The sequence below is a fragment of the Zeus faber genome (genome assembly GCF_960531495.2).
Source record: "Zeus faber genome assembly, chromosome: 3".
In the NCBI taxonomy this organism is placed as follows: Eukaryota; Metazoa; Chordata; class Actinopteri; order Zeiformes; family Zeidae; genus Zeus; species Zeus faber.
In genome coordinates, this window is record NC_137190.1 from 21,175,985 (window position 1) to 21,201,637 (window position 25,653).

General features: G+C 46.7%; 1 protein-coding gene across 1 annotated transcript; it reads right to left on the minus strand.

Annotated features, from left to right (window-relative positions):
* Positions 1–2,756: 2,756 nt before the first annotated feature.
* rras2 (RAS related 2) lies at positions 2,757–25,568 on the minus strand. The gene is made up of 6 exons (XM_079997029.1): positions 25,418–25,568; positions 8,264–8,351; positions 6,674–6,776; positions 5,065–5,173; positions 3,679–3,797; positions 2,757–3,428 (listed from the first exon to the last, which is right to left on the minus strand). Exons 1-6 carry the CDS (start codon positions 25,517–25,519, stop codon positions 3,341–3,343), a joined length of 609 nt encoding a protein of 202 aa, XP_079853155.1. The 5' UTR covers positions 25,520–25,568; the 3' UTR covers positions 2,757–3,340.
* Positions 25,569–25,653: the final 85 nt, after the last annotated feature.

A 25,653-nucleotide genomic window follows, 5' to 3' on the forward strand; every position in this document is an offset into this window, starting at 1 on the left:
AAAAATAAAATAAAATAAAATTAAAATAAAACGAAAGACATTAAAAAAAAAAAAAACAAAAAAAAAACAACTAATAAAAAAAATAAAATAATAAAAAACCCAATAATATTCCGACGCGATAGAACAGCTAATAACACGTGGTCCTCCGACCCGGCGGTACCACTTCACAGTAATAATAATTACGCTTACCTGTCATAACTCCATCTGCTGTACGACATGCTCCTGTTGCCGCTCACCGCCTCCATCTCCCCCACCGTCGCCGTCGCGGACCGAGAGGCGGTGGAACGAAACGCCGCGAAAGGTGACGGGCCTGGCCCCAAAGATGACAACAAGGCGGGGAGACAAAACTACATCTCTTATCTCTGAACGGACAAGTGTGGGCGCCGTGGATCCGGACGGCGTATCTGTGTGGGCCGTACCACTCCACGGTGAGGCGGAGGGGGGGGGGGGGCGTCTGCGTTGTCACGTCCTACGCCAGCGAACGGACGCGCTCCATCCGCGCGGACGTGTCCGTCGCGTCGTTCGTCGACGAGCGCCGCGGCCGCTGCGCCCGGGGGGGGGGGGTGGAATCCGTCCGCCGCGTTGCCACACGGCGGGCGGCCCCCACGTCGGTAACCTTCCCCCGCACCCCGCCGTCGGTGGGATCGACCGTCGTGTTGGATACCGGGCCGGTGGACCGTGGTTTCACTGGACACCGTGTCCAAAAAAAACCCCAAAAAACCATGAAATAAAATCAAACCTACTAGAAAACCTACAGTGTGAAAACCTACCAGAGAGAGAGAGAGAGAGAGGGAGAAAGAAATATATATATATATATTTTTTTTTAATATACATAGGTTTATGTTTCCATGTCAGTGGGCCTTATGTCCGGCGGATCCAAAGTGTGACGTTTAAAGTGGCATCCGTGAAATTGCCCCGTGTCGGGGTTGGCTCCACTACAGGTCCCAGAATTCCGTTCGAAAGGGCGACTCACTTTGTTCCTCGCGTTTCGGTTTACCCTCGCCTTCACCCCAAGACGGTCGCCTTCCTTTCCCCCGATTGGATGGAAGTGGCAGACCGCAGCCGCCGGAGAAAGCCGGACGCGTGGAGGCGCGCGTACATTGAGCGGCTGTTTCTTATAAAGTTCCAGCTAGCACAGCTAAACACGGGAGGATTATTATTATTATTGGTTTTTTTTTTACAGAATAATCTCGCGGATGACCATTTGAAATGGCGAAAAGAAAAATTGCATCTAGTTGCGAAAATCGAAACGTACGGCAAGACCCTACGGAAAATCGTAAATCTACACCGTGTTTGGCCCCAAAAATACGGGTTCACGCAACAAACGCTGGAATATTAAATTCGTCTTCAAACGAGGAAAGCGGCCGGTCTGCCGTCACATCGTTTCCATCACCGACGGCATCCACTCCGCACGCTAGTTCCAAACAAAACACATTTGGCTCAATAACAGATTTTATTGTATAGCACCAGAAGCTAAACATGGTGTGGTTAAGGACATGGACAGAAAACACAGCAGGGTTGAACGTACACTACAGTTGGCGATGAGGACGGGATCCGCTTCCCTTCCCCGAGCCTCAGCGACAGAATGACTGGACCGAGCGGCGCTCGTTGAGTTCCCACCCTCCTTTGCGAGAGGGAACCTCGACCCCCGCGACGCCTTCAAAACCCAAACCGTCGTGGTTGGCGTTCCCAATTATTAAGCCGTGGTGGGGGAGCAAATAAAAGATATATGGTGAGGGATCAGACGATGCTGTTTGGGCCAACAGCCGTCGTCCGTCTTTCAGAACAACGGAGAGAATTAAATATTCTTCTTTACATATACACACAGCCGCGCTGACAGGGTGTATTCACTTATAAACATATAAAAATACTTGTCAACTAGTTTGATAAGAAAATAATGTAGAAAAGTGGAATAAAAACATTTAGTCAAGTCTGTTACGTCCCACGTCCAAATTTCTTGTTTGTGTTATGTTACAAGATGTTAGTACAAGAAAATCTCCATTAAACTTGATTGGTATGCATTAACGACACACACATGGCGGAAAGGCAAAGCAGTATTTTTTTTTTTGCGGCGGCCATCGCTCATCAAATCCCCTAGGCGTCGGGGCTTACGTCTCCCGTGTCATCTTGGGAGAGGATCCGAGGGTGGGGATGCATTCTGATATCAAACGCTATGACTAATAAAGGCCATTTAAGTGGGGAAAATTTTGCCATTCTGTCTTTTTTTTTTTTTTTGGAATGATATCACAAACGTTACCTAATGCGATCAAAGCACGTATTCAGCAATGTGTACTACGCCTCAACTGCCGGAATGATCTGAAACAGCTCCGAATCTCCATTTCTACAGTTATTATTCTCACTCTGGGGTTAAAACGGAGAGAATGGGGATCGATTTGGGTGTGAAAACAACGTTCCTAAAAGCTACACAACACGTAACCGACGACGGATGCGCTGCTCATCAGAGGGCGCCTCCACCAGGACTCCGTTCGTTCACAATTTCTTTGCGGCAAAAAGAAGCGACAGCGTCCGAGTCTTATTTTTACAATGCGTGAGACTGGGCAACCTACGTCGCCCAGTGGAATTTTGGTGACTGAGATGAGAGTCGACTGCGGCAGCGAATCCAGTGACCGATTCGCCGCCGATGCTTAAGAAGATCCTATCGTTGTATCTTTAAGGGTTATTCAGGCGTTATTGAATATCATATATTTATAGTTGTTTTTTTTCCCCATGTATGTAAAACCACACTCAACCTCACACACTGTACTGTGGTGATTTAATAGTTCATTAGAAATACACTTTGAAAATCACAACAAATGTCACATCTGTACAGTAGCAAGTTAGCACATGGGAGGGGGAGTAAAAATGGATATGGCACAATATACTCAAAGCCTAACAAGATCATCTCTTTGCTCCAGTGAGGCACCGGAAAAAAACAAACAAAAAGAAAAAACAACTCATTAACATTCTGTATATATATATCGTCATTCAATCTCGGCAAAAGTAGAAATGTCACTACAAGGCAAAGAGATGTCCTTCAGAATTTAAAAAAAAAAAAAAAAAAAAGACCAAAAAAACCCCAACATTAATTTGCTAAGCTGATTCAGAAGGCAATGTTTAGTGTTGGGACGCTCTCCCTGGGGGGGTCCATTGCTGTCGTAGGCGAAGGGGGCAGGGGGGCTAAAATTTGGCATTGTCAGTTACAGTCCGAGAGACGGCGTTTTTTTCGGCTGAAAGCATCTCTGAAAAAAGCCGTCTGGAGTGCGGGTGGAGAAGGCAGCGGTCAGTCATCCAGAGGGGCTGTGAAGTCAGGCAGAGGATGAGCGACGTGGATAAGGCCAACTCAGACGATCACACAGTGGCAGCCGCTCTTGTCCTTCTCTTTCCTCGTGGGTTCCGGCGAGGGGGGACATTCCTGTTCCTGGAACTTCCTGGGAGGTTGGGAGTAGAAAAAAAAAAAAAAAGACATCTTACAATTGATTTCCGAAATCATTATTCGTCTGCTTTTGCCGTCAAAATACGAAGGTTGAGCGTAGTGTGAGGGCGATGCCTTGTGGTGTCATATCTCAAACTAATATAAGATTATCCTCAAAATCAGTGAAGTCACCATAAAAAGAAAGAGATGATTTTGGGGCGAAGAGAAACAAAAAGGTCTATTAAGATGTGTAGAAAGTCACCAACCTGATTACTCTAACCAGCTCGTGAAATGCCTGGTCTACATTCATACGTATTTTGGCGGAGGCCTCCATGTACGTGACCTTTAACTGTCTGGCGAGCTGCTGACCCTCCTCCTGGGTGACCTGCGGAGGAGGAGGAGGAGGAGACAAGCGTTGATGATTTACTGGAATCCGGAATAGTTCGTGATCCTGACCCATTTGAAATGCGTGTGCAGGTGTAGAACCCCCCCAACAGGCCAACCGCCATCATCTGCTGCTCAGAAACACACACTGCTTTCACCAAAATAAAAGATAATGCCACAGCTAGACTGGTTGTAGCGTAGAAAAAAAAAAGTGTTCAACTCAATGTTTTCAAAATGAAATATGTTAAATCCATCTGATCACTGTTCAGCGAATTGGTCATATTTTGAAGTCTGACCGGATACGGTAAAGAGAACACTTACAAACAGTGATTTAAATGCATTTTCCTATACTAACAACTTTAATATTAACTTTATTCGTCAGCACTTATCAAAACAGAAGTTACAAAGCGCTTCACAGAAAGAACAAGATAAAGAATATTTCGTCAAATAAATAAGATCATTTCAATAAAATGCATTAGAACATGAGAAATCCATTAGAAATGGAGAAAGATACTGATGCACAATATTTTCAAACTACTCGAATACATAAAGTTCGAAAAATAAACTGTGCATCAAAGATAACAATAAAAGCGCATGCATGAATTAATACAAAAAAGCAACAATAAGGAAACCTGAGTGATGATTATAAAAAAAACAATAATATAGAAATTGATCAACCGATGGAAATGTCATTGGTATATTGAAAATTATAACTAAAAATTAGACAACAACAAAAAAAAAGGAAGTAAGAGTTAAACTTAAGTTAGAGTTAGTTATTCCACATTTAATATGCAATAGCAACAATTGCCAAATTGAATTAGTGCAATTGAATGAATCGGCCTAAACTGGTTAACCATGTATCGCTGCAATGTCATCCCTCGCCAGAAGGGGGCGCTGTGGCTATACCACAGGCAGGGAGCTGCAGCTGCATACCAATGGAGGCATTGAAACGAGCTGTGTGCATTTCAAACAGCTCTCTCTCTCCCTCTCTCTCTCTCCCTCTCTCTCTCTCCCTCTCTCTCTCTCTCTCTCTCTCTCTCTTTCCACGCCTCCCCTCCCCTGCACAACACAACTTCAGGATATTTCTCTTTCTTTCCACTTCCACGCTTCCCCTTCCGCATCGGCTTCCCAACCAAAGCCCTCTTTCCATGTTTTTCGACCGGGGAAACATCCAGCGACACGGGTCCTCCCTCCCGTCTCGCACGGCCGGTCGCCCGCTCGACGCGCCCGCCGCCTCGCGTCGAGGCGCTGCCGTGCGCGTGACTTACTTGTCTCTGCAGCTCCAGATCTGCTTTGTTTCCTACGAGGATCATGGGGAACTCGTCTCGGTCTTTGACCCGGAGAATTTGTCTTTGGAATTTGTAGATTTCTTCGAAGCTGTGGAGCGAAAAAAAACAACAAATTAAAATAAAACAATAAACCCACATTGACATTCGATGCAGTGCAATTTGATTTCATTCAATTTTAGATTCCCCACCACCCCCACAAATGCATGCAAAACAAACGCATAGCAGAGAAGTCACGTTCGGCCTGTGCGTCCGGGCGTGCGTGCACACACACGTGTTGAACCCGCGCCTCAGACATCAAGAATCTCAACCAGACTTCCCAGGAATGCGACCCACCCCCCCTCCCTCCCTCCCTCCGGACATGAATCCCCTTTGTCGCCCCCCCCCCCCCCCACCGTCACTAAAGCGAGATGAGGTCAGCACGGCTCTGAATGAAAACTGTGTGTTTTCATTCGAAAAGAAAGGAGCCCGAACGGAGGGGAATTTCGGCCTCCGCGCAGCGTCACAGGGACGCGCTCTTAACCTTTTTCGGGGGGGGGGGGGGGGGGGGTTCGGATTCCTCGCCGACCGGCGGTCGCGCCGGCTCTGTGTCGCAAGCGCGAGCCGGAGGGAGAGAGCGAGGGCCCCCGAAACGCAAGCCGCAGGGCCCGGGCATTCCGGCGTCGCGGCCGAGGGTCCGCAAACAGCTTAGAGAGCAAATACTAAAAACCCTGAAAGACTGGACTAATATAAATGGAGGAAGGAAACGGTGTTTACAACATAAACACCAGAGGGGGCTCCAGAGAGGGGGCGGGGGGGTACAATGACACAGAATAGAGTTTAACCCTCTCAGCACGTTACCAGCCAAACGACACACAAACTGGAAAGGGAAAAAAAAACGAGGCAAAATCTGACACCGTTTAAGCGCCAGGCAACTCCGAATCCACCATCCACAGCGTTGACACTTCCCAGGAGTTGCCAAAATAATCGATTGGAAGACATTTTGTCATTATCTGAAACATTGGAAATGAAAGCGTTCGATGCTTTTGGCCTGGATTCAAAAATGCACACCGGTCGTGTGATTTTTATTTATTTTTTTATTTTTTTCCCATTTCGGTGAAGTCAGCGAGCTTTAGATTCGAAGAGGCGGAGGCTGCGGAACGACACAACTGGGTTCACAATTCGAAGAAGAGGAGGATTGTGGAGGGAGGAAGTGTGGAAGACAAAGAGAACGACGACAGAGCAAACCGCAGCAAGAGGCTCCGGATGTGAAGACTGACAACAAGTGAGAGTTGTAAGATTTGTGCTTTTTTTTTTTTTTTTTCTTCCTTTTAACAGAATGAGAGAGAGAGAGAGAGAGAGAGAGAGAAAGAGGTGTTTTGTGTTTCACTCAATCATTTTCGTTCGTTCGCTTATTTTATTCTCATTTGAATTGATTGTGTCTTTTTACTCCATTGTTTGGTTTGTTTGTTTTGATTGATTGATTTATTTATTTTGACGGTTGGGCGAATGAGAGAGCGAGATGCAATGAAAGAGTGAACCGGTGGACAAAACAAGGGGGAGAGAGAGAGAGAGAGAGAGAGAGAGAGAGAGAGATGGAGCCGTCGCTCACCTTCCTCTGTCGGTGACGGAGAAGACGAGCAGGAAGCCTTCGCCCGTCCTCATGTATTGTTCTCGCATGGCTCCGAACTCTTCCTGCCCCGCAGTGTCCAGGACTGGGGAACACACGCACGCACGCACGCACACACAGACACACACACACACACACACACACACACACACACACACACGCACGCACACACGTCAAGTTGGTTCTTACAGCTCTTAATCACAATTCAGTCTCACAGGACCGCTGGTATATTGTTCAAAATGCTGCTTAGAACAGCCGTCACAATTATTAAGGAATCGTCAATGTATGTCATGTTTGGTTATGTTGCATGCATCAGTTGGCTCTAATAGCTCCTCTGCAAAATGTATTTTTATGTATTACAAAAGGTGTTACTTGCCAATATTTCTCTGCCCATTAACCGTCAACTAAAGCCCCTCTCACACTTAGTTCCTGGCAAGTTACTGGGGGAACCTTTCCGGCATCACTGGTGATTTTCACAATTCACAAATGCAGCCACATTCCGGAACATTTCCATCTCGCGCCTTTTCACACGTGTCATGATAAAGCCGGAATAGATGGGGTAAGGGACAGTGTACATGGGATCGTTTGGACAGACTGTGGGAAATGGACGTACAATCTCAATCGGTTTGTTTTTTTTCCTGGCTCATAGAGACCAGCGCTTCGCTTCCCGCATCCCCGCCCCTCCCGGACAGGCTTGGTTCCCTCCGCTGACGGAGCGGGGACAGAGCCCCCGTCCCCGGATACAATAACCCTAAACCCAATGTTATTAAATCAGTATGATCATCTTCAACCCGTCCTACACGCTCTGCCTCCGGAGAAGGAACATTCTCCACCCGTTCTACCTCTCCCTGTCCACTCACTCCCTCTCCGGCTCTGCGCTGCGGTGCAGCCGGTGGGCAGGTGAAGCGCTTGTGCCCGATGTCAGTGCACTGCACCCCTAACTCTTCAAGACACAACTTGGGTCTAAGTGGCCTTTTTAATTAGAAAAATAATAACATTTAAGAACCTAAAGACATGTCTCTGTAGAGACCGGACATGTTTCAGTTTCTCGTATTTGTAGCCGAGCTCAACGGTTCGGATCGCACTTGCCATTTTTCCAAATGTTTATTTTCCTTCCCAAAAACATTTTTTTTTTTTTTTATATTTAAAAACCCACTATTTGTGCTTTGCCCATGCCGTATTCGATTCGGCTCCACCCCTACATCACGTGTTTGTTCTGGCAATCTTCCATTCACAAACAGCCGTACCGGCATTTTCCCAGAAATGTTACTAGGTCTTGAGGTGGGAAATTGCTGGCACAGATTTCCCAGAATATCGATCCCCGCTCCCTGCTCCCTCCCATTCACACAGGACATCATATAGGAAATGTTCGGGAACATTTCAGGGATAGACGGCATGTGTGAAAGGTGCTTAAAATGCCCTGATCGACATCTCTACCGCTTAACTGCCAAGGCCTTAAATCTTGGGAACAATTTAGAACGACTTGTAAAATACTTTGCCATGGAAGGATGTATGACATGACTATTTGTGAACGCTCAGATTAACTTTGTTAACTCTGCAAAGTAAACTTACTGTCGAGCCTCGCCGCCCTCTCGTCGATCACACACTGCTTGGTGTAGGAGTCTTCGATCGTGGGGTCATAGTCTGTGACAAAATACGACTGAAAAGGAAAGAGACAGAGAGAGAGAGAGAGAGAGAGAGAGAGAGAGAGAGAGAGAGAGAGAGAGAGAGAGAGAGCAGGGTTAGAAAAATAAATAAGAGCCTCCGGAAGCTTTGCAGCATCATGGATGCATCTGAGGACAACAACCACTTACTGATTTGTTGTTTCTATGACACTACCTGGTGTCATAGGAACAACAAATCCAAATCGGATTATTCAGCAAAGTACATTTTCATATAGAAGGAATTTGTCGAGGTAAGTGTTGGTGCATGAAAAACTGTAAAAAAAAAAACAACAACTATAATTTACAAGAATATACAGAAGATACAAAATGTGTTCTACGCACAAGCTACATTTAAAAGGCTAGGGCAGGGGCAGCCCTTTTTTGTTTCATTCAATAAGAAAACGGAGGAAAATGAAAAAATCAACAGTAAAAAAAATATTTTTGGGAAAAAAGGCTGGCTTTGTTTGTTCAGATCGCTCTGATCTGAGTTGCGGATCGTTCTCTCAGCTGCAAAGCTGCTCTGCGGAGTGCGATGCTCAGCGTAATGGTATGGTCCATGTTAGGGGGCTCTGAAATTGTATTACAAGACACTTCCAGGCATGAATATGGGTAATATATTAAGTCTTAATTAGGGGGGTCAGAGCCCCCAACCCCGCGTAATTTGAACATATATTAATAACTAAATCATTATGCTGTTATTACTAAATTACTATGTTATTAATATAGCATTACAAAGTTATTAATATAGAATTAAATTGTGATTACTATAGTATTACAATGTTATCATTAAATGATTACACTTGTATTACTCAATTAGTACAATGCATAAAAATGGCGACAATGTCTTCAATATCCGGCGTCACTTGTCTACTGATCTTTTATTAGAAGTCAAGAAGAGAAAACCACTGGAGAAGACTATTTTTGGTGCCGAGTAAGTTCAGTCTCATACACCGTGACCAATCCATTGCTTGATTTTTACACATTTGAGTTCCGTTCAAGTTGCGTTGTCTTTTAACACAATTTATTGAATTTCAGCCTCACTCGTAACAGTTCCACCAATCAGCCGCAAAGGCTTGTAATTCCTTTGGGCCCGCCCACATGGTGTCCTGATTAACTGGACTGGGAAGGGTGGGACCGGGAGGGGGGTGGTGGTGGTGGGTGGAGCGGGGGGGGGGGGGGGGGGGGTTCAGGGAGTCGGGAAGAGGAGGAGTCACACATTTTTCACATTTTTCCCATGTTTTGTCGTTCTCCCTCTCCTCTGGGTCTAGTTAAGTGGTGACAGCTGAGAGGAGTGTTCGGGGAAGGTCAAACCAACACCCTGAAAAGCAGGCCAGCGCCGAACGTCAAAGCTAGACAACAAGGATTTGTTGGTCTCTGGTGAAGAACAGATCCGGCTTTGAAAGAGTGGCAGTGTGACGTTTCGCACGACGGCATCCAGAATGCAGACCGCGATGAAAAAAAAACGAACAAAAAAAACCCCTTTGGAGTCCGTCATAGGGCAATGAACGTATCAAGTGGTTCCTATGATTTGATTCAGGGGAATGTAGGCTTTCTTTCGGAAGCGGTTTGAAGTTACTTTGAGGCATTACTATTGTGTAGGCATGCATAGTATAATTGGCATAATTGAGGGAGAAACAAGAATTAGTCTTCATAACATATACAGCTTTCCTAGTGAGTTACGACAAATATAGGCGATTGACATCTTTCCCATCGCCAGGGGAAATGCCGTTTTTTTCTGGTGGGTCACGTTCGACGTCGTGAACACGTTGGGAAAGGGGCGTGTCATGGTTCCGGTGCAATTGGAAACAAAACAATAGAGTAGGAGCAGCGTGTATCCATGCTCCGGTGCACCTGTGCACAGGCCAGTGCGCGCACCGGTCCTTCGGCGGCGGGTGCTGGAGTGGCTCGGAGCCCGTTACAACCGTGTTCATTTATGTTTGTTGTGCACTTTAGGGGCTCAATAACAAAAGAAAACAAAAACAAAAAAAAACCACCAAATTTATAACACGTAGGCCTTGTTCTTTTCCTTTCTATCCCAGTGCAGCCTCCATCTTTTCCTTGCAGTGTTTGTTAGATTTTCTCACCTCCATTCCTTTGCCTCAAAATAGCGTGCGGCCCTGATAAATCTCCTCTGCGCTCCCTCTCTTATTCTCTCCGCGGCGCATAAGCATGCTGCCCTATGTCATAGCACCTCACCCCTTGTTCAATAACACACCAGCGCCACTGTGCGCAGCGCCGTACTGCCCGTGGAAATCTGAGAGAGATTAAGCAAAACGGACAGAAAAGAAGAGACTCGGCTCATATTTCTCTCCCCCCGCCCACCGCCCAGCTCTGGCTGAAGCACGTGAGCTGCTCTCCCAGTCATTCTCCTCTTCTACCCGTTCTGCCAGCCCTCCTCCTCTCCTCCGGCCCTCTCGGTGAGAACCCTCCAGTGGTCTGGATAGATAGTGTTTTCTATTCTCCGCCGGCCAAGCCGATTCTCTTAGAGCTGTCCGCCGTGATGGATGGCGCTGTTCCGCGGTGCCAGAAGCAGCGGCACGGGTGCCAGCGCTATCGGGGCTTTTACGTCTGGCCGGACGGAGGCTCGGCGGGGATGGGGCAGCAGCGGGCGAGGAGAATGACTACGCCGTGACTCAGGCTGGACGGGAAGAATGTGACATAAGCCAGGGCTTACTCATGTCCTGGAATTAATGATAAATCATTGTATTAATATATTATGATGTATATTATACATTATGTAGCTGGGTGGGGGATCTTTTCTACGCCCCCAGCTCTAGGAGCTGAGATATATGTCGGGATATGTCGTTCAGAGGCTGAGGAATCACGTTGGTGTGAAGACACATCCTCTATTGATGATAGTTTTGATAGTAAAGTGAATAATTAGACAAATATTGAAATGCCTCCCAAACTGGCCCATACAGTATGTAGACAGCTCACTGCGTCCAGTTCGAACAGTCGATCAATTCTCAGGACCTAATGTGATCTTACCCGGACACACACACGCAGACGCAAACACACACACACACACACACACACACACACACACACACACACACACACACACACACACACACACACACACACACACACACACACACACACACACACACACACACACACACACACACACACACTACCCGCCAAGTGCGTGAACAGAGACTATCTTCAGTTCAATCGAATACACTTCCATGTGAGTTAGGCAGTTGCTTTGAAAGAGAGTGAACAAACAAGTGCTTAGCAGCTGAGGTTCCCAGACACTCATAGGCAAAATCCGAGGCAAAATCCCAATGTTTACATGACGGACCCAACCTGTAGGGTGACAAAATTCAAATTTGCAAGCCCAAGCAGAATAAACATGTACCACACATCTATTATGTCAGCGCAGGCCCCTGCATCCAGCAGAGCTCTTTCTAGAAAAATGCTTTAAGGGTTAAAGGGCAGCGAGTAGCGGTTAGACGAGTGATCGCTCTCTGCGGCGGTTCGCCTTGCTCCGCTGCGAGGGCCACATCCAGTCCCCGTCATGTCAGCAGGAAGGAAACTCCACCTCTGTGCTACAGGCCGAGCCCTCTTGGTGGTGGTGGTGGTGGTGATGTCACCGAGGATATGTTCCCTCAACCTCACCTACCTACATGGAGTCCAAAACTTGTCACGCCGTTTCCCTCGCACATTCCAACTCCGCTTCCCACCCCTCTGCCCACACACAGCAAGGAAGCATTTAGGAGGAGACGGCTGGGGAAGGGCTCTCATCTGTTGCATGGCTTGTAGCTCTGAACAGTTTGGACCCTGTATGTGTGAAAGGCGGGAGGACGACCGCACGGGCTGGTAAAAATAACAAAACGGAGAGCGGCGGAGCTGCAGATAATTATGCAATGTTTGAACCGCAGAGCGACGGAGGGGGGCAAAAGATGTAATTTAAAGACGTGTGACCGGGACGAGAAATGCACCCGACCCAACAATCCTGGACAACCGGTAAATGACATTGCCATTACTGCATGCAAATAAGCTGAACACAAATGTATTTCCATCACGTGGTAAACAAATGAGTGTGCAGGATCTGAACCCCGAGAAACGACCGACAAAATCTCGTCTATGTTGTAACTGTCTGCCCCTCCATCAGAGGGAAAACTGAAGGGCGTGAAGCGTCTAAGATAGTAAACAACGCGCAAGCAGTGTGTGCCCACTTCCTCTAAACCCAAGCCACTGCAATAGCAGTATATATATATATAGATCCTTCTTTATCGCTGTCTGTCATTCCACTGGTATGGTTACAGCAGCGTCTTTGACTCTCGGGTCGACAGATAACGGCAAAAAAGGTTCAGCCAGCCGACGGTTACAAACGTGACTCCTGTCGCCACAACAAGAAAACAAACTAAACTCCCCGGGCACTTATTAAAAGCTTTGCATATCCTTAGGGAAATCTTAAATATGCCTCCTGGGTCCTGCTTATGGAGACGGCACTATGAAGTAAAACAAATAGTCATCAACCTAGCTGTTCATTCCTTATTTTGACGCCAATATGGTACAGGGTGAGGGGGTTTCAGATTTGGCTTGAAAATCATGACCCATAGTCGACAACCCCCCGCCCCCAAAAAACAAAAACACATTTATATCATGTAATTGCACTGTCCCAAATAATACTGAGGCCTAAGGGCGCAATTTAATATTATTCTTCCATCTCCTCTCGCTACTGTTTCCAAGTGCTCCGCCACCGTGCTACAGGCCAACTCTTTACTTTCCCCCCCGAATGGTGACAAATCAGGATGTCTGGTCCTAGTTTTGCTGACAGACCGATACAGACACAGAACCTGCGCCGAGAAGCTGAAGAAAAAGGGAACGGCCAATAGCGAATGGCGGACAGGGATTCTTCCAGCTGGCTCGTGACGTTTGTAAATTTCACCTAGCGAGCCATCTCCAAGAGCAATTTCAATCAACACACACACACACACACACACACACACACACACACACACACACACACACACACACACACACACACACACATACATACACACACACACATAGACTAATGGCGGACAGTATGGAAGCAGCCGACCAAAACCCCAGCCCGACAAGCTGGTGCATTTGATAGGGATGAATAATTCGTACTTACCCTACAGCACCAGAAACTAAACGTCAGTAAACTATAGTCAACACTATAACAATAGAAATCCAAGTGTTGCTTTCTTGAAAGGAGGCAAAACAATAGCCCACAGTCAGGAGTGTTAAGCTGCATACCAAAAGGCACCGAACAACTTAAATACGGCCTTAATAACCACTTCCAAGCTTAAGGGGGTTGTGAACCTCTGAGAATACTGTTTTAGTGCGGAGCTCCATATGGAGCCGGTTTCTGTCCAGAGCGATAAGTTCTCTCAGATGTCCCCAATAAAGCTCTGCCTCAGAGACGGAGCCCTTCGAGCAACTGACAGCACACAATCCAGGGGGATCACCGGGCGGGATCACCGGATGTCCTCCGTGTCTATCGTCAATCTCAGCCGCGGACCGCGTCAAATTGAGTCGGGGCGCAGGGATAACCACACCTGCCCGTGAACATGACGTCTTCGGGTTCTGTTTTTTTCGGGGAGATCCTGGCGGCCAAAGGCAATACGGGTCCGGTGAAAAGCCAGGGATGTCTTTAATCACCGAGGCTCTGCACGCCGAGATAGTACAATGTAGGGCAGCAGCGGGAGTGACGTAATTGGGGGCATCTGTGTATCACTTCCTGTCCCCCCCCCCAACCCCTCGGGCTTAACCTCCGCCGGGCCTCTGGGGGCGGCACGGGCCCGGCGCAGCTGTCGCTCATCAGCCATCACCCGACGCAAAATGTCCACTATCACCAGTTAATGTCAAACAGATGGACGCGGGCCGCTCCTTTAAAACTTCACACTTTGCTCCGTCCCTGCCCGCCCTCGCCGCTCACGCCAAAACACGTTTGGCGAATTACACGTGCAGCCCTTTCGAGAACAAGCAAGAGAGAGAGAGAGAGAGAGCGAGAGCGAGGGGTTGACTTAAAGGGGACACAAAGAGAGAGAGCATTGGGCCAAAGAACCAGAGAAAGAGAGAGGGGGGCGGGGGGAGAGGGGGGGGGGGACTTCCTGTGGAAACCACCCTCTTTTCCCATGAGCTCATGCAAACCAGTAAAGGTCAATTATTCAATACCTATACAAAGGGAGAGAAAGAGAACGCACAATGTGTCCCGCTGCCTCGGAGGGGCACCAGGGGCACTTTCCTTAATCCCCAACAAGCTTCCCACACAATAAGTGTTACACAGAGACTTATTTTAAAACCGCGCAAACTTGTGATTCCCGGCGACCTTTTCGACGGCGGTTCTCCCCAGCGCCGCACGGAAGTCGCCGTCGTGCACTGCGTGCCGAGCGTTCAACAGTCTATCGCTTGTTTCCACTTTCGGGAGGAGGCCGTGGACGGGCCGCGCAATCTTGGGGTTTATCGCCCTAATGGAATGAACCGAATCCAATTCTCCAACCGTCTTTCATCTTCCTAATGCCCGATGGATCGATACCCCCCCCCCTCCGGCCCCTTAATCAACTAACGTCCGCCTGCGGTATCTAACGCCATCCAGTGTAACGGCATTCCTCAGAGCCAAACACAGAAAATCAATCCAGCATCATCATGTCACATGTTGTGAAATGCAGATTCTGCTGTCGTAGCCTACAGGCGGTTTTGGTTGCCATGGAGTCGGTGACACCGCAGATTAGGCCGTTGATGTTTTTGTTTTTTTTCTCTCCCTCTCTCTCTCTCTCTCTCTCTCTGTCTACGCTGAACAAACGGCGAGGGAGGAGAACGCCGCTCCGAATGAACCACAAAGGCAATTGCGTGTGGTTCATATCAAACTAAATGTTTGAGACTGCGAAAAACACACGAACGTCTCGACGCCGCTGCGGCAGACGAATCCAGGCTCATGAGGAAACACGCGATTCGAATGTTCACACGCTTGATTGGAATTGCGAGCATGTGTGTTCAGTTTTCTCTGGTTGATATCACACGTGACCCACCCATTGATTCGTTTCTTTCTGCAGCCAGTTTTCTTTCTTTTTTTTTTTTTTTTTGTTGTTGTTTGTTTGCTTTGAAATTCGGGAACAAATCTCCTGGGAATGTGGAATTACAGGACTCGGCCTCCCTTAGTGTGTGTACCTAAACAACGGTGTTGGATTGCCTTTTTTTTATTTCTCACTTTTCAGATCGTTTTTATTTATTTTTATTTGTGATAAAGACCAATTTGCTCACAATCGTTTGTGTCCTGTTTTTATATTGTCGACACGGTTCCATATTTTCGGATCCTCTGACTGTACAGTTGTGGGTGGAATTCCTGAAGAGTACAAAGCAGAGGTTGAAGAGGTTGTCGATGGTTGTCCAAACCATCGACGCCCATCGGTGGACTGGTCTGCCCCCCTGCTCTTCTGTATCTTCCGTGGCATTAAGACTTCAATCACCGCGCTAAATATCAGGGTGAGCTGGACTCTGACCTCTTTTGAACCCAGTCAAAGGCCTAAAATCAAAGAGATGCCATTTAAAGGGCCTTTTTCCCCCTAGAGCACAGCTCAAAGCAGTCCGCCCTGGTGCCCTGCGTGGTCTGACGTGGTCACACACCAACACTGGCTCCATGGATCAAGTTCTGGTTATCTTTTTAAAAAGATAGGTCCGCTATTTTTTCAACCCAGGCCATTATTCAAAATATTACTTCCCATCACTTGGCCTTTGAACAGCTTACTGCAAAGGGCCAATGGGACAAAGGCCTGGGTTGAAAATAGCCTTAGTCCTGTGAGAATATTGTAAAAAACAAATTCACGGAGTCAATGACACAATATACAGACTGCGTGACGAGCCTGTGTTGTCCGAGCTGATGGTGTAACATCACCAGTGTTTCCCTCGCGGCCTAAGCCCGGCCATTCAGCCTCATTAATGTCCCTTTCTCTCCGGCCCTCCCTTGTTTTGTTTTGGGGGGCAGAAATTCTGGACATATTATGACAAGAGTCTCTCTCTATTTAGAAAAGGGTAAGCCTGACTGTATTCCGCTCTGCTGAACCGTCATCAATGGCTGCTTTTAGCCTTTGTGGCACAATATCCAAATCAATACACATCCTCAGGAGCATCAAGGGTGAAGGTATGAGGAAAATGAAACAATTAATGGGAAAAAATTTAAATATATTATATATATAATTTGTATTTTGTAAATGTGGAGGATGGAACATCAACATTTAGTTTGAATGTCCCTTTTTTCTTTCCACATGGGCCTATTATGAGATCTTTCTCCGGATTGAGAAACGTATTAACCACCCCCTCGTGCTCTTGACTGGCTTGCAAATAGAGACTTACTCAGTCCGAGGGGCAAGCAAGGTGTGTGTGCCTACACACACACACACACACACACACACACACACACACACACACACACACACACACACACACACACACACACACACACACACACACACACACACACACACACACACAAGGTCAACAAAGGTCTGCTGCACTCGACAAAACAACAATCTCTTAGATGTCGAAAGTGTATTTTCCTCCGTTATTGCTTCATCTGCTTCTGGATGAAAAGTGTTTCCTACGGTCTGCCGAGCCAGGGTGTACTCGCCGGAAGGTGCCACCGGGTTACTGAGCCACTGTTTCAGTAAGTGGTGGTCAGTCAACTGTTCAACATACTGTATATATTTCGGTCAATGGATATTTAGGATATACATTGGATTGAACTGTTTCGACGGGGATCCCCTAAGTGGCTGTGCCACTGGAAGGCATTCCCATGTGCGCTCCCTCTGTATGGGCTTGTGTGTCAGAAAGCCTGACGTAATTCATTTCTTCTCATATCAGAAGACCAGTTATGGGAAAGGCCTGTCAGCAGGTGAGAATGAGGCCACAAGGTAAAGTCAAAGGGTGTTGACTGCTCCACTTATGCAAGTCCACCCACGAACCGGCCCATTAAGTCGAGTTTCTGCTTGTCGGGTAAAACTTTCGGTATTCATCTTTCGACATAATTAGCAGCGCACTGTCGATTTGGATCTGCGCTGTGGCTGATAAGTAATCAGACATGATGTAATGCGACAAACGGGCAATTTTCACTCGACCGCCCGCGAGAGGACTCCTTGTACCTGCGAGTGTTTTTCTCTACAACACCTCCAGCATCGTCTTGAATCCCCCTCTCCCCATCCCCTCTTCTCGGGTACATCTGCTGACACCGCCTGTGTGTTCTGCTGCAGACTCGGGCTGGGAATGTGCATAGGGTGTTATGGCGAAGGGGGTGGCGTTCTGATTGGCCGTGTATCAGATACACAGGCACCATTACCGTTTTAGGCCAGCAGTCACACAGCACCGACAGCAGAAATGTTATTACTACAGCAGACATCTCCTTATTAAAAAGGATATTACTCCCTGGCTGCCTTGGGAGGGCTGAATTTGTCCCGTGTCTGTCTGCTCAGCAGCAAAACCATCTTTGCGTTCTGTGGTATATATAAGGAGTTGGGAGCGCGAGAGGAATTGCACATTGGACATTGGACATTGGAGATTTCACCCAAACAAACAGATCCTTGTTTAAAAGAGATGCAGATGACATTGGAGAATCAAACAAAATAAGATGAAATCCTCATAGGTTAGTGTAAAAATATAATAATAATAATAACTAACTAGACTGACAACAAGGATGGTCTTTGTGCTCCATAAAACTTTACTTGTGGTGCAGCCGGCCTTAAGAGGATGATCACGCCAAACGTTTTGTGAAGACAGGCCAAATACAATGGACAGGCAGTGGGAGGGTGGGGTGGGGTGGTGCACTGGCCTGCGGCAAGTTAACATTCTATCACCAAGTTTGTTGACAGCAACTACTGATGGGATGTTGGAAGGAGTCGCATACTGGTAGAAGTTGCCACAGCAGTTCTCCAACAGCTGTATCAATGTGCTTGGTTGAACTTCGATATACCGACGGCCGTTGTTGACCCATCGTCGCTCTGGGAAGGGCCAGAGCGCCCTGCCGGTGAGACGGACACGTTCGCTTGAAACATAAGGAACTGGCAATTGCTGTCTGTTATGGGCTCATGATGGGCAGCCGTTCCCACTGTACTGTCACCTGTCGAAGGGTTGTTGTTGCACGCCATAGTTCACCTTCCCCTGACCAGCAGCTGGTGCCCTAGAGCCCAGCAGTCTGGAGCTCTGGACACTCTGTCTGCAGCAACACGGCCAATTGTCCACCAGCTGCCTGGCAGCCAACGCAGGGATCGGTAACAGCGGCGAGCAAAGCTGTATAAATAGAACCATTAATACTTCTACAGAATACCTTTCGGAAAAAAAGGGGCACTTCAGACCATGACGAGAAAGGAACAATAGAACCAAAGACCCACAACGACAACGCACAGAACACAGTCAACAAGAGTCAAAGAAAAGCCGAGGAACCGAGGTCTATATCGACCGAACGCACGGATTGGGACGTACTGGAAACAGGAACTCTCCGACGCGGGGGGGGGGGGGGGGGGTGGGTAGGTTGGTGCCCATAACTTCATTTTCCCAGAGTGAGTGTTGTTATACGAGTCTTAGATGCGAGACATGATACGGAGGCGTTTATTCTACAGCGGGCAGATGGCGTGAACAAATAGGGATCAGCAAACACAACAGAGAAGAACCCACTGGCCTCAGTATCTGTGTGACTCTCTGGGACCGGCGGTAGTGAACAAGATTGGTCGATAAAAAGGTCAATGTCACGGGTTACTGTGGGTGGTACTTTCAAAATGGCAATTTCTGGAAATGTGTGGGGGAAAAATCAAGAAATCATTTGTTGAACCTTTTCGTCACCCTGTTATAAGCAGATCACCGGGGTCCGTCCGTCCATCCATCCATCCGTTTTCTTTAACCGCATTTCCAGGTCAGGGTTGTCGACCAGCTATCGGAGGTCATCGGGCAGGGAGAGACTCCATCACAGGAGTGACCGCTCACATTCACAATTTAGAGTCTCCATTTCACCAAACTTGTGTATCTTCGGAGGTGGAGGAAAACCCCAGAACAATTTAAAAAGCATAGGGGGGAATATAGAAAACAATTCACCAGAAGGCGACAGATTATTCTCGTGCCTTTTTTTTTTAACATCCATCGACCCATTTAACTGTTGTTAAGGGAATCAGCGGACTCTTATTCTTAATTACTGGGTGGTCCGACCAATTATAGCCACGGCAGGCCAAACACTGGCGGAACCGGCTTGAAGAAAGGGGTGTAAGTTCCTCGCGCCAACGCATTAACAGCGATAGAACTTGAGGGGATTGTGATGTCATACGTTCCTTTCATAAAACACAAATTAAGCGCTTTAAATCTTCGAGCGCGGCAGAGGGACTGTGTATATACTGTGTATGTGTATGTGCAGGCAGAGACACGCAACACTGCACGCTTTGCCGGTCTTTTTCGGGGTGATGGCGTGAACGCAGAGCGTGCGAACAGACGCCTGAAAGGTCGACTGGAAGCGGCGTGACTTAAAGGGCCCCGGCTAAAGCGGAGAGGGGGCGGGAAGTCGAGCAGAACGGTAAACGTCAAGATTTGTCCTTCAAATCGTAGCGTTTTTGCCCCGACCTACTCTTGAGCCAACCTATATTCTGAAAAAAAATAAAATTAAATAAATGAAATAAAGATGAACCCCCCCTGAGCACAGAAGTAGACGGTTAAGAGTGCTCCTCCTATAGTAGGTAATCATAAATAGGAAGCAAATGGGACCAAGTGATTGGCCCTGCAGCATTCCGGTTCTATTTTGAAAAGGTGGGAGGGTACAAGTCTTCCCGTCAGACACGCTGTGCGAGGGGCGGCCCCACCCCGGCCCTGGTGTGTTACCTGGGAAACTGAGAAGGCGCCCCTCTATAAATTTTAAAGGAAAGAGTAAGTAAGTATCCCCTGTATTTCCTATAGTCACTTTCCACTGGGCGCCATGTAGTCCATTAAAAAGAGAAAAACCTTTGTGTAATCCAGGCCAGAAAAAAAAAAAAAAAAAAAAAAAGGACTCCATTACTTTCAGACCAAAACTGAAAAGAAATGAAAGGTCGTACACGATTACAATTCAAACCTGACCGGGCCCAAAAAGGGGATTAAAGCAAACTCAGAGAATTAGAGGAATGCACTCAGACATATCTAATGCACCCTGCGACCCCAGACCGCAGCAGGACCAGAAGAAACCCAATGATAGAGGAAACACGGAGGATAAATGATCGGCTGATTGTTTCCTACACTGTGGGTGATAAGACCGATGGAAACCAGTGGGAAAGGAATGGAGGTCATCTGAGGCTGAACATGACCGACCTGATTAAATATACAGTATAAAAAAAAAAAAAAAGATATCAACCCACCCAGTATATAAATATCCAAAACTCTGATAATTGTGTTCATCAGGAAGGAGTTGCAAGGAGTGTTAACGTCATATTGGTATATATTCTAAGAGCAGAAAATGTGTTTATAGTTGAAAATGAATGAAAAGGAAATACACACTCAATATCACAACGGCCATGTTTGCGGAAATAATCTATTACTATTGCATCCCTCATTTTTATTCGAATGGAATAAAAAACTATTCTAATGGCAAATGGGCATTTGCTATTTACAATTTATTTGATTATGTCAAATGTAAATAGTTATATTTATTTTGGTTTTCAGCTACAACACTGTGAATCATTAAAAAAATCTACACAGCGACACAGTAAAGATTCCATTGCACGCTAAAGCTGTTGATCATTCAGCTGATGAATTAAATTACCAAGTTAATGACCGAGTACAACGTCATTGATTTAATGATGCAGTATGCATTTAGTCCCCCCCCCCACACACACACACACACATACAAACACACACATACAAACACACACATACAAACACACACATACCCTTAGTGCAATCATTGTGCATTTTATTTTCCATACCCTTTTCTAGAACTTCAGAGCACTCAGAGACTTCTCTTCACAGCTCTTGTGTGTTGGCGAACTCGCTCAAATCAGCTTTTGTGAGAAATCAACAGGTGAAGCTCCTGGAGAGCTGAGCAAACACTGGGCTTTCATTACCCACCCCAGCAGGAATGTCTCTCACACACACACACACACACACACACACACGTGTAATAAAAGCAATAAAACTCCTAATTGTACCAAGGGCTCTGAACCATTTACATTTAAAAGAGCCAAGACCGATTTCTGTAAGGTCACAGGAAAGAAGGCGACCACGAGCCCAAGTAAGAATGGAATTGTTTGCACTCAGCAGTGTGGCATGTGACATATCACCAAGCCAGATAGAATGTTAGAAAAAGTGCATGTCTCCAAAAATAGGCTAAAGTATGCTGCATGCTGCTCAGTGCACTTCCCCCAGCGCGCCGCTACCAGCGTCATTATAGCACCTTGCCTCCACATGCCCAAGAAGAGAGCCGCCTGGAAATCAATGTTTATTCAATTCAATTACTACTTAGGGCAACATTCCTCCTCAATGACCTCATATCGCAGTAATAACAACCATGCTGGGGAGGGATGGAGAGCGACGCTGGGGTGGAGGGAGGGAGAGAGAGAGAGAGAGAGAGAGAGAGAGAGGGAGAGGGAGAGGGAGAGGGAGAGGGAGAGGGAGAGGGAGAGGGAGAGAGAGAGAGAGAGAGAGAGAGAGAGAGAGAGAGAGAGAGAGAGAGAGAGAGAGGGAGGGAGGGAGGAAGGAAGAGAGAGAGAGAGAGAGAGAGAGAGAGAGAAAGAGAGGGAGGGAGGGAGGAAGAGAGAGAGACGTGTACATATTGCAGTTATAAATATGTGTGTGTTATTCGATACATTTGTCTTTTTGTTATTACTTTTAACTGGCTCTGATCATTAAAAAGTCCAAAGCCATTCACATTATTATATTCATATTAATATTCATACCCAGTCAATACTTGCATTCTTACTGCCACTTAGCCCCACGTCACAGCCTTTTTTTAAACAATTTATCTATAGTGGAGGACACATTTTGTTTTACTCTGTATGGATTGTAGTTGTTTTTTAGACTGTTAAGCTGCCTTTTTTAATGCTATTCATCCGTCTGCCCTTCAATGCACCAACCATTACCCACACTCTATGTCTATGAATGATGAGTTGAGTATGTTCTTGAATATGAATTTTATATGTACTTTGCCCAATGAACAGGTTGTGATTCTAGTGTTATGATATACTTCACTATATTCCAATTATTATTATGCTGCTCTACCGGCTTTGGCAATACTATTTTTTTATGATCATGCCAATAAAGCCTAGTTCAATTGGACAGAGAGAGAGAGAGAGAGAGAGAGAGAGAGAGAGAGAAAAATGAAAGAGTTGAAATTAAACAATTAATCGTCGTTATAAACTTATCTCCTTTATAATTTCGGTATTTTATATATATATATATATATATATATATATATACACACACACACACACACACATACATACACACACACATACACACAGACACACACACAACACATATATATATATATATACACACACACACACACGATCGATACACGCACCAACTTGTCCCTCTGCCAAAACGACTCAGGGCCTTTTTCCCCCTCCGTCTGCTCACACACATCATATCAAATAACACGGCGTCGTGTCCCACAACTTTTTGTCAAATGACTCAACGTTGTGTTTACCACCGTGCTATTTCAGCTGGACTCAGCCGCTCGGCATCTGTGTGGCCGACGACTCAGAGGGACCTGCCGCGCTCTCATTGCGAGTGACAACCACCGATATCCCCCCAAAAGTCCCCACGTCAGCGTCGTGCCACTGTGTCAGCCCGGTACTGCTGAGGAGCGCTGCGGTTCCAAGATGTGGGCACAGTTTTTTTGTTTCTTACATGCAAACAACTGCTTTATTCCCCCCTGCCCCCAATAGTAAAAACGGGGGCGGACAAGACCATCAAATAATTGATCCACTGGAATATCCTTAGTTCAAAAATAACCCTTTAAAAAGGACAAATTGACACACTTAACGTTAAATTACGGCAGAAATTAATTAGAATCTGAGGCGGGCTGTTAATAAATCGGCGTATCCGTAACGTTGTTTAGTCATTTATTTGGCAGAATTTCAAGACAGTGATAATTCCTCCTTCTGCATCGAGAGCACATCAAGGCTGATGGGAATAAGTGTCTTAAGACGGTGAGGTAATACATTTTTTTTTATGACGGCACTTTCAATGGAAGGCTTTTTTGGGTTGTTTTATTTTGTCCTGCTCATAAAAAAACATTTACCGGCTGCAACGTCTTGTCCTCGCCTTTAAAACAAGGTTTTTTTCTCTATCATTATAAATGGAAACAACAAGAGTATCGACGTGATCGCGCTTCACAAATGACGGAGGTGCTCCAAACAGGAGTTGAAGGACTTCCTTTTCCAAAAAGGCCAAAACACCGGATGGTCCACTACCAGCAACCCACCCAGCGTGACTCAGACAGCCCCCCCGGCACTCCCAGCACTTAACAGTTGTGTCAGGGGGGGAAAGCCTCGACTACCAGCTGTTGGTATTTTCCTCTGGCAGCTGACTTCTAGAAACTTCTGCAAAGGATGTTATTCATCTCCACGCAAAGCACATTTTGACTTTCCTCTTTTGACCCCAGCACGCATGCTACAGCGAGTGTGTTGACATAACAGGGGTTCCAATAAAGCACGCACTCCGACATATTATCACTTACTTTTATTATCCATATTAAGTTCCTGCAGGACTCGGGATGAAAAGGAACGGGGAGCGGTGTGAAGAAGTGGGCCGGACTCGATCTGCTTGCAATTTGATATTGTTGGGGCTAATTCTGCTCTGCCGGCCGGACGCTCTAACACCACATCAACCGTACTGGACGTGTGGCCCCGAAGAGAAACCATTACTGTGGTGACGGCACGATGCTGATCTGGCTTTCACGACACCACCGTGACAGCGACCGCCCCCCCGACCCGAAAGCTATCGTTCAAAAAAAACACAAATGATCATTTCTGTGCTGACTGAGACCAATATCACCACCACCACCACCACCACCACCACCACCATCATCAACATCATCATCATCATCATCATCATCCTCACAGAAACCAACTGAAAGTAGGAGCCACCACCAGCAGCACCAACACTCTCTTTTTTGGGGGACTGAACCCTTCCTCACTGACGACAACACCAAGGCCACGAACCCCGAAAAGGTCGAGCCAGGCCGCAGCCGATGTGCTGTTATGTGGCCGGACGGTTGCCGTGGAGACGGTAAACACGCCGCCCACCTCATCATCTGGACCATCAAACTGTTGATCATCACCGAGTCGACACCGGTTGTAGATTTGTGTTGCTGGCAACCGCTGCTCAAGCGGATTCTTCAAAGGTTTTATTTACTGTACATAGTCGACATGTTATCAACTTAATCACAGCAGCTCTGAGCCATACGTGTTTTGTGTCTTGAGTTGACTCATGGACTTAACCCCAAATAAGGCCCTTTCAAGAGCATTCAACCAAACTGCCAAAACACTCAATTCATCTGTGTTATGGTTTAAGTGTCTTTTCAAAATGATTTCAAGCTATTTTTTTTCTTCCCATTATAATTTTCCTTCTCAAACTTAGTGTGTTAGAACTGAATAGTTGGCGCTGATTATTTTCCTCATAAGAGCAAGTATTTTATTTTTATTCTTAAATTATTTTCCTCTCTTTCGGCGCTGGCGTGTTGGTGTTTTGCCGCATTGTGATTCGCCTGTTTTTAAGTTTTTAGTTGTTGTTGTTTTTTTGTTGTTGTTTTTTATTGAAAACTTAATAAATAAAACACTTACTTGAAAAAAAGTTTATTGAATGGTTAAACTAAGGCGCTGCTTCCACTTTCTATTCAGACTACGAGGATCCTGGGGGAGGGAGCCACCCTAGATAACACTGTACTACATTATAATAAACAGCCTTTCCAGTTGGATCCCATCTCCGAAAGGCTTCCACACTGAACCCAACCCACGGGCACGAATCACTACACCGAACAGGCCTCGGTGTGACTGCTCCGGGGTCCACGGCCGTGTTTTCAGTCCAAACAGGGGAGGTGGAAACCAGGACAAACGCCGTGTATTTATGGAACACCACTGACCTGGATGAACTGGATGGTCAGGGCTGACTTGCCCACGCCGCCTCCTCCCACCACCACCAGCCGGTACTTCTCCTGCACCGCGCCGTCCTTCCAGCCAGCCATGGAGGACTCTTCTGGGGCAGACACCCGCTTCTCAAGGGCCCGGAGTTGGAAGCAGAAGACGCAGCGAACACCCGCCCGCCCTCCCCTCGGCGGCTCTGGCCACGAAGCGGACACCGAACCAAACGCCGATCCGT

Coding starts and splice junctions, on each gene's coding strand:
- rras2 (XM_079997029.1), bottom strand. CDS start 25,519: ATGGCTGGCTGGAAGGACGGCGCGGTGCAGGAGAAGTACCGGCTGGTG. Junction 5,174..6,673: donor TCCGTCACCGACAGAGGAAG/GTGAGCGACGGC, acceptor TTCGCTCCACAG/CTTCGAAGAAATCTACAAAT. Junction 3,798..5,064: donor ATCTGGAGCTGCAGAGACAA/GTAAGTCACGCG, acceptor CCTCCTCCGCAG/GTCACCCAGGAGGAGGGTCA.